Here is a 13,541-nt window from a genome sequence, read left to right on the forward strand (position 1 = left end):
GGTCCAGTGGAGGGCTATAAGGATGATTTAGGGACTGGAGTGTCTCTCTGAGATAAATAGGACAGGCTGAGAGAGTTGGGCCTGCTCATCCTTGAGAAGCAACAATGGAGAGGTGACCTTAGCAATGTCTGCTGGTATCAGAAGGGAGAGTGCCAAGAGAAAGAAGCCAGACTCTTCTCAGTAGTCCCCAAGCAATATGACAAGAAGGAACGGGCAGAAACTGATACACAAAGTTCCACCTGAATATGAGGAGGAACTTCTTCCCTGTTTGGGTGACTATGCACTGGAACAGGTTGCCCAGAGAGGTTGTGGAGTCTCCCTCACTGGGGGCATTCAAGAACTGTCTAGATACAGTCCTGTGCCACATGCCCTAGGATGGCACTGTTTTAGCAGGGAGACTTGATTGGGTGACTCACTGTGGTCCCTTCCAAATATGCTTTAGATCTTCCAACACCATTCTGTGTGTGAATGTTACATTACCTGCCTTGTCGCAGATTATAAAATGTATCACCATTGCCATTCTTTGGTCTGATGAGGATATGGAGTGTGACTAATGTTTATGTATCCATACAGACAAGAATGATACTTTGTTGCTTTATTGTTGCATGAATAGCAGTTTAAAATAATTTATGGTGAGCTTTATTTTCTTCACTGACATTCTTGATGGAAGATTTCCATTTTGTAAAGTGAATTCTTGCTCCTGGAAGTTGTTAGCTCTTAAACTTGAATAACATCACTAAGTTCTTTGAAACAACAAGTCGAAATTTAGTCATAATCAGAAATTTCTGTAAGTTTTGGTAAATTCATTTGTAAATTTTTGTTTGGTGATTTTGTGTGTGTTTGCTTAGTTGGATTCTTAAAAACTGAATGGTCATACAACTGGTGGATAAATGAGCAAACCTCAAGAAGCAGGTTGCCTTGGAGAAGATTTGAATGTGTGCTGACATTCAGCTAATAACTATGTGGAAGCTTTTACACTTCTTATATTTGAGTTAGATTACTCCTTCATGGAAGCTGCCTCAGTACTCCTGAATTTGGGCACTTAAAGTTGGAAGTTGTATTACATCTTTATACTATGCCTTGCAGCTCAATACTTTTTCCATGTCTGTTATGGGCTACTTTTGTGTATATATTCCTCTAACAAGAGCAAAATCAGGTAATTACTATAGTAAGCTCTTCATATGCACAAGTGATCCAGTGTTGAGATAAATTTTCCATCCTTGTGGAGTATTTTAGTTTCTGAATGCAATATAAATCTGTCTCTTCTTTTTGCTTTACCCGTTTGGTAGTGGATACCCTGTTTTCAAGAAAACTAAATGGAAAATACAGACTTGAACGCCTTGTTCCAACTGCAGTCTATCAGCATATGAAGATGCACAAACGAATTTTAGGACACTTATCTTCTGTATACTGTGTAACTTTTGATCGGACTGGCAGGCGAATATTTACTGTGAGTACGAAACCTTTATTTTTGTAATTTTTTTTTTTTAGTACACATAATATGGTGGTTGCTGCTCTGTGTAGTTCATTGAGAAAACTGTTCATTTTCAGTGGAAAGGATTTACCCTGTGTATGTTCTTTCTTTTGCCTTTGTTTTCTCTAGCAAAAACATAAGTAAAAGAAGGAACTGCCACCACAGAATTTGATTAGGAAGTCAGAGAGAGAACAGTCACATGGTGTGTTGTAACAAATGTACGTTCACAACAACAAATTGTCTTTATGAGATCCTAGGAACTTTTTTAAATACTAGTGTTTTTAGTATTTTTAACAGTTTGCCTTTTTTTTGTTGTTGTTAAGTCATAAACAGTAGACACATGTCTGAAATCAATACTGAAATTGCAGGTTTCCCAAGGGATGGGATTTAGAAAACCACATAGATGTCAATGTAATATTTAGATTTCTTGGTAAGTAGTCAATTTCACTAGAGACAAGGATTTCATAAACACAATTCATGCCAGTGCAGGATACCTTGGCTGCATTTATTGCCTTCCAACAAACACTGGATGTAATTGATACATGTGTAGATTCAGGAGCTTGATTGTGTCCTTTTAACTTCATGTCAGATAGCTTGAATAATGCTGATAGTACAGTTCAGGTTTCCTATTTTGCCTTGCAGTCCTAACTTCTAAAATTCTTTCAAGGCAGTTGCAAGTATAATTCGCCCTTTTGCCCACATACATCTTGCTTTGTTGCATGGGGAGATACATGGTTGCAGGAATGGGACTCCTTGCAGTGTTTTGACCAGGCCTATTTATTTGTTCACTTGTTATTTCAGTCATAGAAGAGACTTGTTTTCATATTCATTTAGTTTTCATCAGCAAGCTAAATCACAGGCATTAAAATCTTTTGTCCTGTGGTTTATATGTGATTTACTTATCAGGAAATGGGCTCTGTGATGTGGGTTTATTTTGTATGGGACATGGCAGAATGCATTAAAGATTTACTGAGAGAATTGTCTTGACTGTAACAGCAGTTCTTTTCAAAGTGAGAAGTAGAACAACCTAAAGTAAAATGGGTAGTGGAGAGGGGCAATATGTTTCTGCAACCTCAGAGTTTTGCTGGCATTCCTTTGCTGACTGGTGTCCCAGTCTAATTGCTTGAAAGAAAGTTCCCAGTTTAGATGATGATTACTTCAGGTGTTAAATAAAGTGGCCATAGATATTAATTGTGGTTGCTGAATTTTTATTTTTGAGGGCCTGGGACTGAATTTCTTATCTCTGCACTTCTAGGTAAATCTTCGTGTAGATGTTTAGGTGGATGTTGGCAAATGGTTGTATTCCACATTTCAGTAAAGTTGCTGTAGCTGGCCTCTTATAGTCAGTGAATAAACAGTCATGAACTGTTGTGTTGTAATTGCACCTGTATAATGAAATGGTGCCAGTTCTTTTCAGTCTAGATCACTGCAACTTCCAAAGTCTCTAGTGTGGTATATAAATTTGCATACATCATTAGGGAATTGTTCTTGCCATACATTTTTACTCCACAACCTTTCAGTGTGATGTTAGTTAGATAAGTTGTTTTATATTTATAGTTGGTTCTAGAAGCAGCATCATAATTGTTTCCTGTTCCACCTGACATCTGAAGGATTGAAAGTCTCTAAATTCAAGCTTTATTTATGTTCTGTTTCAAATTAAAAGGAAAAGGTGTTCTCAGCACATTTTTGAGTCATAGTCGTCTGGGAGATGTTGTCTTTGCTAGAAAGACATTACTTCTATTTTGCCTAAGGACAGTGGAAATAGGACAGTATACATTTTTCTTACTAGCTTACTTGGTCTTTTTTGTGTTCATGTAGCTAGGTTGTGGTAGTGGAGGGGCTTCTGTGAGAGGTTGCCAGAAGCTTCCTCCGTGTCCAACAGAGCCAGTGCCTGCCGGCTCTGAGATAGACCCTCTGCTGGGCAAGGCTCAGTACATCAATGATGGTGGTTGTGCCACCTGGATAACGTATTTGAAGAGGAGAAAAATTGCAGGGCAGCTGCAGTTGGGAGAGAGGAGTGAGAATACGTTAGAGAAACTGCCCTGCAGACCCTATCATGAGTGGAGAAGGAAGAGGAGGATGTGTTTCAGATGCTGGAATAGATTCCCCTGCAATCTGTCTGGAAGACTGTGGTGAGGCAGCTGCCCCCCTGTATCCTGTAGAGACTGTATTCTGGTTCTATTGAAAAGTATAACTTGCAGAACCCATGCAGGGTCATAGAAACAAATACTGTCATCTCTAGTTTCTGCACTACTTAAAGCAAAAACCTCCTTTTCTTCCCACCTTTATTTTCCTGTCTCTGCTGAGATTGTTCTTTCTAGGGAATAGTAAACAGCATTGTGTAATAATCTGTGTAAGATTTCCAACCCAAGATTAATTTGTGTGTTGCTTGGCAGTTTCACTTCATCCCACAAGTGTGTGTAATGGTATGAAAATGAACCAATTTTACTCCATACCTTGGTTATGCAGTCATCAATTCTCTCTTGGTGCTGAAGTTGTTTTTAGGATTCACTTTTGACACATGCTTTTTAATAGGTACATAATTTGTGGCAGTTGTGGATATAACCTTGGAAACATGAGTTGTGGTGTAAGCCAAATGCCCTTGCTAGTAGAATCGCAACACTATTTTAAGAGTTGTGGATTGTCCCATTTAGATCAGATAGAAACACATGAATTTATTTGAACGCTAATATTGATGTCTTGCCAGGGTGCTGCAGAATTTACAATCTTACCTTAGTTTTTTTCTTTTGTTTTCCTTTTCCCCCTGCCTTCCTCCCACCCCATTTTCATTGTTGAAACTTGGGTGACAGTATTTTTTCTCTGCAGTGGAGATGTACAGCATGTGCCTCTACAGTGACACTAGCCAGCTGGCAGGGAGCAGGCCTCTTTTATGCTGATCCTCTTTCCTTGGTTTGCTGTTACTAAAAAGACCTCTGGGGACCCTTCAGGTGGTATTAGGTGCCCCAACTATTTTTAAATTTTTTTTCCTTGCTGACCATTTTACATCTTTGTCTGTGACTGATTTCTACCTTTTCTAGTGTTTGTTAGTTTTGGGTCTGCCATTCCCTCCTCCTGCTTTCAGGTCTCTCTTCAGCAGTGAGGCTTTTATTTGCAGTTTTACACACCAGCAAGCACACATACCCTTCTGTCTCAACTTCTTGGGTTTTTGGTGGTGACTGCATTTTGAGAAGAATATACAAGCTTCTTCATACTCTGGAGTGAACAGAACCACATGAGGAGATACTATCTTTCAGATAATTATAGCATACTTACTGACAAACTGATGATGTACAGGTTAAACGTGTAGACTGTGAGACTGTCAGTTTAGGGCATTTTCAGGTTTGAAGGGTTGTGGATAGGTGCACAAGGGCCAGCTGAAGGGCAGTCACTAGAGCTATACCACAGGGTTTGGTGCTGAGACTGGTAGTCTCTCATGCTTCATTTAAGGACCTGGGTGATGGAACAAGAGGGTGCCTTCAGTAGATGCCCAGAAGATAACAAAACCTGAGTGGTGGATACAGCATCATATACAGCTGACCCTACTTGAGCTGGGAGTTTGGACTAGACCAAAGTATCTTCTCACCTCAACAATTCTGTAATTCTGTCCTCTGCTCATTGCTGTAACTCAAGACTCTGGTTGTGTTTCCTGCTTTGGCACTGTGGCAGTCTAGTAGTTAGATGAAGCAAATGTGTTCCACAGAATCTCAGCATGGAAGTTCTATGGGTAGGTAGAAATAGTATAGGCTGTATCATTGCTCTTCTCACCCAAGAGGCAAAAAATATAATTATGAAGAAGCTTCTTAAACTATTTCCTTTACCTAGGAGACCTGGTACTATTTTATAAAAAGTTGATGATAGTATTGCCATGCCTTCTGCTGTCTTTGACGTGTAAATGCTAGATTACAGAGGCAGATGTGCAGAGGCACTGTAAGCAGATGGAATGAAAAAACTGGTCAAATTTTATAAGGATAGTGTCATATTGTAACTTCTTGTAGCACCTGTGTGTGTCCAGTAGCGGATCAATGCTTTGGATGTTAAAACACAGCTTTGTATTGCTTCTGCACCTAAGTAATTGAATTAAATATTTACAGTAAACCTTGTCTGTCAGTGTGTGTGCAGTGTTCAAATGTCAGGGTGTTGAGCCACGATGTGGTGCAGATGCTCAGACTTCTGGGAAGGCACAGAAATGCAATAAAAAATGAAGGAATGAGCTCTGAATTTTTTTGTTAGGGCTGGGAATTCGTTGTATATGGGCAAGTCGCTGTTAGAATTGTGTGGGAAGACCAGCAAAACCTGAGTTAAGTATAAATATGTAGATGAAACCACTTGAGGTTGTTGAGAAAGAATGGTATTTTGGTGTTTGTTAATGTGAATATTTAAGCAGGTTTATAGTAGTTGGACTTAATAATGAATAATGGAATAGCTGCTCATACTTGCTCTTTACCTAACTTGTTGTGGTATGTATGATGATGATGATGAAACTAGGAAGATAAGGAACATGTATGGGTGTAAATGACAGACTACCAATTTATAATTCATTTTCACATTTAATGTAAATCTTTATTTAATCTTTATTTAAATGTATTGCAACAGCCGCTTCAGTTTGTGCTGTATTTTTGCAAAAAGCGTCTTACTGAAGCATAAACCAACTTGCTGTACAATTTCTAATCTGTATTGTAAATGCATCACGATTTGTATATACTGTTGAGAATCAATATAAACTTGTGTTTTGAATGCAGTGTGGAATACTGTTAAAAGCATGGGTTGGGGGTATCTGCATGTCACTAGTTCTGTTTTTCACTTCACTGTGCTTACTCTAGCATCAAAACAGCCAATGGCATTGTTGAAATTATTTCTACCTTATTTCTAGGGATCAGATGATTGCCTTGTAAAAATTTGGGCAACCGATGATGGAAGGTTGTTGGCTACCCTGAGAGGGCATGCAGCTGAAATATCTGATATGGCAGTAAACTATGAAAACACCATGATAGCTGCTGGAAGCTGTGATAAAATGATCCGTGTTTGGTGCCTTCGAACTTGTGCACCCTTAGCAGTCCTGCAGGGCCACAGTGCGTCTATAACGTCACTGCAGGTAGGTTTTTGCTTTGCAAAAATGAGTCATGAGAACGTTCAGTGTAATAAAAGTGCATGCCTGGCAACTAAGCTTCAAGTGAGAAGGAATTTGCATGGTATGCATTGTGAAAAAACACGTTTATTGTCAAAATGCCTGACCTTTGAAGAATCCCAGACATAATCCTTTCAAAAAAAGGGCATGACGTGTGGGCAGTTCTGTTTTGAAGTACCATTCCTTTGCAGGCTGTGATTCTGAGCACAGGTGCATTGACTAAAAACTGCAGTCACTGGGAGTACTTTGGTTTGTTTTTGTTTAGTGTTACATGCTATTGTGCGACTTGGGTGCTGGGGAGGGAGGAGGAACCTGGAGTGCTTTGGGGAAGTGAGGAGAAGGGTTGTTTGAGCAGTGTTTTGTTATTTTGGTGTTCATTCCAATCTGTTTCCCTTAAGTATGATACTTGACTTTTTTTTTGTGAGATGAATTGTAGAACTTCTTAGCACGTCTGAAGCAGATTAACAGGAGAACTTTTCTTTTTTTCTTCCCACTTTTCCCAGTTCTCTCCACTGTGCAGTGGCTCAAAGAGATACTTATCTTCAACCGGGGCAGATGGAACTATATGCTTTTGGCTGTGGGATGCTGGCACCCTTAAAATAAAGTTAGTTGCTATTTTATTTATTGCTGCTTCTGTTTATGTAATTAAGAATGATGTACAAATATGGAGAAAAATTTGACTAAATCAAGCTTGTCATTGGCTATTTCAGTATGAGATTGTTGGCTATGATCTACATCTGATGTAGCTATAGCTTGCTTGTCTTTTAAAAACCAAGTTGATATACAACATTTTCTAGGAGTGATAATGCATATATGTTAATTTAGAAAATGAGTCTACTGTTGGGTTTTTTGTTTCATATAATGTCAGACTTGGCACTCCATTCTTCTGATGTCATCGCAATTTCAAATGAAATGAAAATTTTGTTGAGAAAATTGTTGCAATTTAAATTGCAAAATTCACTTTTAAAGGAGACAGTAATGTCCTAGTATAAATCAGGATAGGATATTTTTCATGTTCTTTCCTTATCTATAGTACCTTTTCATAGTTGCTCTTCGCTGTAACATGGCAGAAGGCAGAATTCTTGGACAGTCATATATTGATGGCTGAAGTTGTGCTTGAAGTTTCTGCCTTCAAAGATACTAAAAATGTCAGGACTTTTGTATACAGTTTTTTTTTCAAATTAACTTGTTCAGCAGCTTTCAAATGGCTCTTTGCTCTTTATTTTCCTTTATCACTAAAATCTGTAGCTTAAAATTGGAAATGGTTGTTTTAGTAATCATTAGTGATTTAGCTTTGATGATGGGATGTGCTCTTATGGATATATGCCCCTTGTAGGTAAGCTCAATTTCCTTGCAGTTTAGCTAACTATTTTGATGTTCTCTGGATGTTTTGTCTCTCTTTTGGTACTGTAAATGATTATGTATCTCAGGTTGTTACTCCTCTGCTGCCTATTGCATGCTGTGATCAAATTTAGACTCCCCTTTTTTACTGAGGACAGGAGGAGATAGCTTACATGCTTATTTTTGTGTGAAGAAAAGGAGTTGCCACCACGTTATTTTTCTTAAGGCTTCCTAAGTCTGAGCTCTTGTTGACAAGGTGAAATCAGTCTGATTGGTAAACCTTTTGAGCCCACATTTTTTTTTCTTTTATCTTTCTCTTTTTTCTTTTCTTCTTTTCCCAAGTAAAGTTTTAGTCTATGGAATTGATTTTTGAAACTAATTCTGTCATTAGAAAGTAGTGAATCCTTGAGAGTTAGGTAGGTTATAATATATAAGCTGGGAGATGAATGTTTAGAAGTGATGAAAGTTTGGATGAATCATGGAATTGAATGGGATTTGTCTTGAGATAAAACTTAGGGAGAAAATTGGTGCTGGTTATGATAGGTGATTCTCAACTAATGCCTTTCCATGGTGATATATAATTGTAGAATGAAGTTTTTTAGTGAGATGTATTCAACAAATATTAAAAGAATAGAAGATACTTGAGGAATGCTTTCATGTAGAAGTAATTTCAAAAGATGTCATTAGGCAGGGTCATAGAGAAAACAGATCAGTTCAACTGTCTTGTGCAGCACAGCAAGGAAGTGGTTTGGTAACCTCAGTCACGCCAGTGACTTGTGTTGGTTAACAACACTGTGCGATTGAATTTTGATACTGGAATTTTTCTACTGCTGTTACCGTCTGTTTTGGAAATACTTTTAATGTTGAGTTTGAGAAGAGAGAGAAAGCCATTAAGCTGTATTTTTTCAGTCTGGAAAAAAAATGAATACATGTAAGTATTCGAGTTATGTACAGTCATGAGTGTGTTGAGGAGAGAATGTGATGAGGAACTGCTTGTGGGCCCTTATGGTTCTAGAAGGTATCAAATGAAAGTATCAATTTTCAAATTGGAAGATGCTGATTCTCTATGAAGCATGCAACTGAGTTACGAAACTCTTTGCCCACGCTATCACGCATTATATGAAGATACTAAAAGGCATCACTGTGTGCTTTTTCTTCTTTTAAGTCTTTGTTTATGCTTAGTAGAGCTGTAATGTATTGGAAGTAATTGATGCTTTTTAATTCAGACTAAAACCTAATAAAAATGTCTAAATAAGAAACAGGTATGTCGTTTGGGACTGGAATATAACTGTATGCCACTTGTGATACTGAAACAGTTGGACACAGACAGGTCTTGATTTCCTGAATTGAACAGTATACTAGTTCAGGGAATTTGTTTGTTAGGGGAAGTTTTACTCAATGTGCTAAGCTGTAAACTTTTTAACTCTTCATAATTATTCCAGTAAACCAAAATAAATTATACTGGGAAACTTGCAATCCAGTAATTTTCTACAAGAAGGCTGCATTGCACGCATAGTGCATCTCAACAATGGGTATATATTGTCATAAGAGTTTTCAACGAGGTGATTGCACTTCCTTACACACTTGGATGTGGTTCTCCTTCTAGAGCTGTGGAAGTGTGGCAGGTTCCCTCTACATTCATTTAGTTATATGCTAGGGGAAAACAAGTACTAGCAATATACGAGCATCAAAGGAAAGAAAGGTGCCTGTTAATTTTTGTCATAAGGCCTCTTTTGAAGTTATATTGAAAAAATATGATGTGTAGGCTGTCTGGAAGAAGGTATTGCTGATGAGGTGGGAAGTTTATCCTTCCATTTATCCGTGTAATAAAAAAATGCAGTCTTCTGTTCAGTATTTCTAAAGAGGAGGAAAGGTGGCAGGGGCAAGAAGATCCTTTACCTTGGTTGGTCAGCCCCTGAGCTTGCTGCCCTGTATCATGGTTCTAGTACAGGTAGGTACTTGGTTCTCCCAGGAAGGAGAAATTGGAGCTTTCAAGTGAGACCAAGAGTTCAAAGTAGCTCAGGAGAAAGATGCTCTAACATGCTTAAGTTAGAACTTGCTTTTGTGTTCCTCCTGAGCTTGACTGCAGCCTGCTCTGCAAAAATGCAGTTGATGTCAGTGATGAAAGTGTGTTACTAAATTATCCAATGCTTCAAATGGGGATGGGTGGTGAAGTCTTGAAATTTTAACTACTAAAGAAAAAAAAAATTCTATATATCCCACCCCCGCTTTTTGTATTCAACACTACTTGAATTGCCTGGTAGTGAGAAGCCTCATGATGATCATGTGGTTAATTGTCATTTCAAGAGGATTGGCAGTGCCATTAGTACTTTGCTGAACTTTTTCATGTAATACAGGAAAAGCAGAGTTGGTATTGTGTTCAGTGTGCTCTCAAAAATAATGAGTTTTGTTCTGAACTGCACTGAGTTGTATTTTCTGTTTTGTTTTTTTTTCTTATCTCTGCAAATATTTATTTTGTTTCATTCTCAACTGTAACTCAGCTTTGCAGGCAACTCTGCTGCAGTTAATATTATTTAATTAATAGTATGTTTGAAATTAGGGGCTTCCCATGTTGGTCTCCTATTGTTTTATAACCTTGTTAATTGAGGCATGTTCTGGTTTTGGGTCAGACATATGGCCCAGTCCAGAGATGTTGGTGACACCTCTATTTTGATGAACTGCAAAAGGACACATTACTGTAGATTTAGTGTCATAGGATGAGAGAGACATTGGCACAGCTGACCACAAAATTCTCATGTTCAAAGGAAAGTGAGCAATGTTTGTTTACATCGTTCTGTGACTAGTGGATGCATGTTCCTAGTGTTACAGGGGCACCTGTGTGCTCCTCTTCTTTCCTTGAAGGTATTTATAGCAGCTACCATGTATGTCTAAAAGCAGCACTTTCCAGGTAGATTAATTCAGTTTCCAAAGAGAGGAAGAGTGGTTAGAGTGGTTGTTGCTCCAGGCAAGGAATTCACAGAATGTAGCCCAAACAAGATGGGAAAACAATCGAAAATTTAGGCAATTGAGTTTTACCCTGGATTTAGTCTTTTACTATTCTGGGTAGTGATAGTAAACACAGGAGTTGGATCCTGCATCGCTTTACAGGAGGCAGGAGTGAGAAAGTCTGCCTCATCAGGAAGGGAAGAATGATGTGCTTAATTCAAGTTTAAGGAAAAATTATTACAACTGGTCAGTGCATCACAGTTAAATTAGTTGCACTGTGAAATATTTCCCTATATATCTTTTCTGAGGAAGAAACTTGAGTTTTCATTTTTCTTCTGCCACCTGTTGGCATCACGAGTTTCCAGTGTTAGTCTGTTACTGGCAGACCATATGAGCAAGGCAGCAGAACCGTCTTACAGATTTGAACAGAGGAGCTTGGTGTATTGCATTTCTCCTTATCTGTTCTCTCATAATTCTAACGAGAATGAAAAAAACTCAGAAAAAACACATGCTGATTTTGACATTCCTGTTTTGGACATGGAAACTGATAACTGCATAACTGATTTCTCAGTTATCATCGATGTGATGTGATACTTCCTGTTTGCTTTCTTATGCAGAAGGCACTTGATGTTAAAGGGGTTGGTCATATCAGAATTCAGATATCCTGAACTTTTTTCATTAACTTGTGAACAAAGACTTATGTTAGAGAGGTTATGTCACACATCTGTTTTCTGAGAAGAAGTCTTGCTTTAACTACTATCTGACCAGAGTTGGGTAGTCTGCAGATTAGATTAATAAAATGAGTAAAACACTTAAAAAATGCATTGAAAATATGTGTAAAGTGAAACACTGTCCTGGAGAGAACCAGCTTTTGTCTTTTCCCCACACTTCAAAAAAATACTGATTGCCCAACTTATTTTGCAATGTGCTCAATTGTAGAAGAGTGCTGTAAACTCTTGTCTCTGAACGCCTAAAACAGCACACTTTGGAGAGACATAAGTAGGAGAATTTAAATTGGTTATCTGAACTAGAACATAAGTGCATACTTGCGCTAATTTGCAGCTGTCCTAACTCCAAAGGCAGAGTTCGCAAACAACAGTGGATGAAAACAACAGCCTATATATCTATTTACATTTGTTCCAAATTATGTAAACTGCATATTGAATTGTCTGATAGTTCTTGTAAGTATCCCAGTTAAGGAGCATTTCAACTGTTTTCCAAAAAAGATCTTTGTCTTGTTTAGTGTATCTTGTGAAGTTTCCTTGTCACAAATCTGCAGGGAGTCACCTTAAAACTCCTGCAGGAAAGGTCACTGAAACAGCCTATACTGAATGGATAATTTGGAGGAAGATTTCTTAACTGGTATTGCTGATGTTTATTACTTTGTTTTATGCATAAACATCACCAAGGTTTAATGCTTATTACTTTCTTTGAGATGGCAATAAGTGATTAGTGGAGAAAGATCTCTTATGCATCTGCCTTCAGGTGAAATGGATTATACAGGCCATTTTGCTTTTAAAAGAGAACATTTTGGCTAAGTTGTGAATATGCATTCTTTTATATTAGAGCAAATCTTTAGTGATGATACTCGTGGGTGTACTGCTGCTGTTCTCTCGTAAGTTAATTCTTAGAGGGAAGATTGCAGATGGCATACTGTGCAAGACCACCTACTGGTTTGAGGTTGCTGTAATGCATGAACAGAATTGAAATAATGATTGAAGAACTTGATGTGATTTGTTTTGGTTTTGCACATCCTAAAGTGACAGATCCACTGAAGCTTTAGTTTTGCTCGCATATCACACTCTGAAATGCCGAGAGAAAAGTGAGGGCCGTAAAGTAAAATCCTTTACAAACCTCTAACCATTGTCCTGACATTTTGGGTACTATTTGAAACTAGCCTACAAGGAATATGTCATTTGAAGAAACTTACATTCTAATACTGTGAAAGACTCCAGATTTACCTGAATCTTTTGGTATCCTTGTCTATAAAGAACATCCAGCTCTGTTTCTCTCTTGTAAAAGCAAGCATGTGCCACAGGAGAAAACCAGTACACTGAGCAGTTTAAAACTGAACATCATGGGAAGCTGGCTCTGTTCTGCCTTGCTGATGTCTTCAGGAGAGTGTTTTGTATAGCAGTATTTAGAAGGGAATGGGATTTAAGTTATGTTACAACTCTCCTTGATGCATGGATTACTTAGTCCATCTGGATGTCTTAGTTTCCTAAAGATCAGATCATTAAGCATAGTCACACAAAATTGTTTATAAATGGGCAGCCATCTGTTCCTTCATATTTAATTTTATCCTTCTGTCCTTTATTTCTAAGATACTGACTTATTTTTTGAAATCTTATTAGGAAATTATTTAACTGGTGGTTTTTTAATTTGTAGTCCAAGGCCAACGAAGTTTACAGAACGTCCTCGGCCTGGAGTCCAAATGATCTGTTCTTCCTTTAGTGCTGGTAAAAGACTTTTTTTTCCTCTTCTCTTTGTATCAGTGTAAGAAGTCATTTGAAGTGTAAAATAAAGTACAGTACAGTTACTGTACCATTTTTCTTTTTAATAAGATGTATTTAAGTGGCTATTAAAAAAACTCCAAATATTTAAAATAGAAATTTAGAATTTATGCATTAAAATACTTGCTGCTACAGAAATTCT

The 13,541-nt window shown here is 37.8% G+C and overlaps 1 protein-coding gene across 1 annotated transcript in view; it reads left to right on the forward strand.

Moving 5' to 3' along the window:
* PHIP (pleckstrin homology domain interacting protein) overlaps positions 1 to 13,541 on the forward strand; it is a 105,827-nt gene that overhangs the window by 19,972 nt on the left and 72,314 nt on the right. The window contains exons 7-10 of the mRNA XM_066179652.1: positions 1,290 to 1,450; positions 6,345 to 6,566; positions 7,103 to 7,203; positions 13,275 to 13,345. Of these exons, the coding sequence (XP_066035749.1) occupies positions 1,290 to 1,450; positions 6,345 to 6,566; positions 7,103 to 7,203; positions 13,275 to 13,345 (555 nt within the window). The remainder of the gene's footprint in view (positions 1 to 1,289; positions 1,451 to 6,344; positions 6,567 to 7,102; positions 7,204 to 13,274; positions 13,346 to 13,541) is intronic.

The sequence above is a fragment of the Chamaea fasciata genome, unplaced genomic scaffold (assembly GCF_029207755.1).
Source record: "Chamaea fasciata isolate MVZ Bird 193981 ecotype frontalis unplaced genomic scaffold, bChaFas1.0.hap1 SCAF_3, whole genome shotgun sequence".
NCBI lineage: Eukaryota > Metazoa > Chordata > Aves > Passeriformes > Sylviidae > Chamaea > Chamaea fasciata.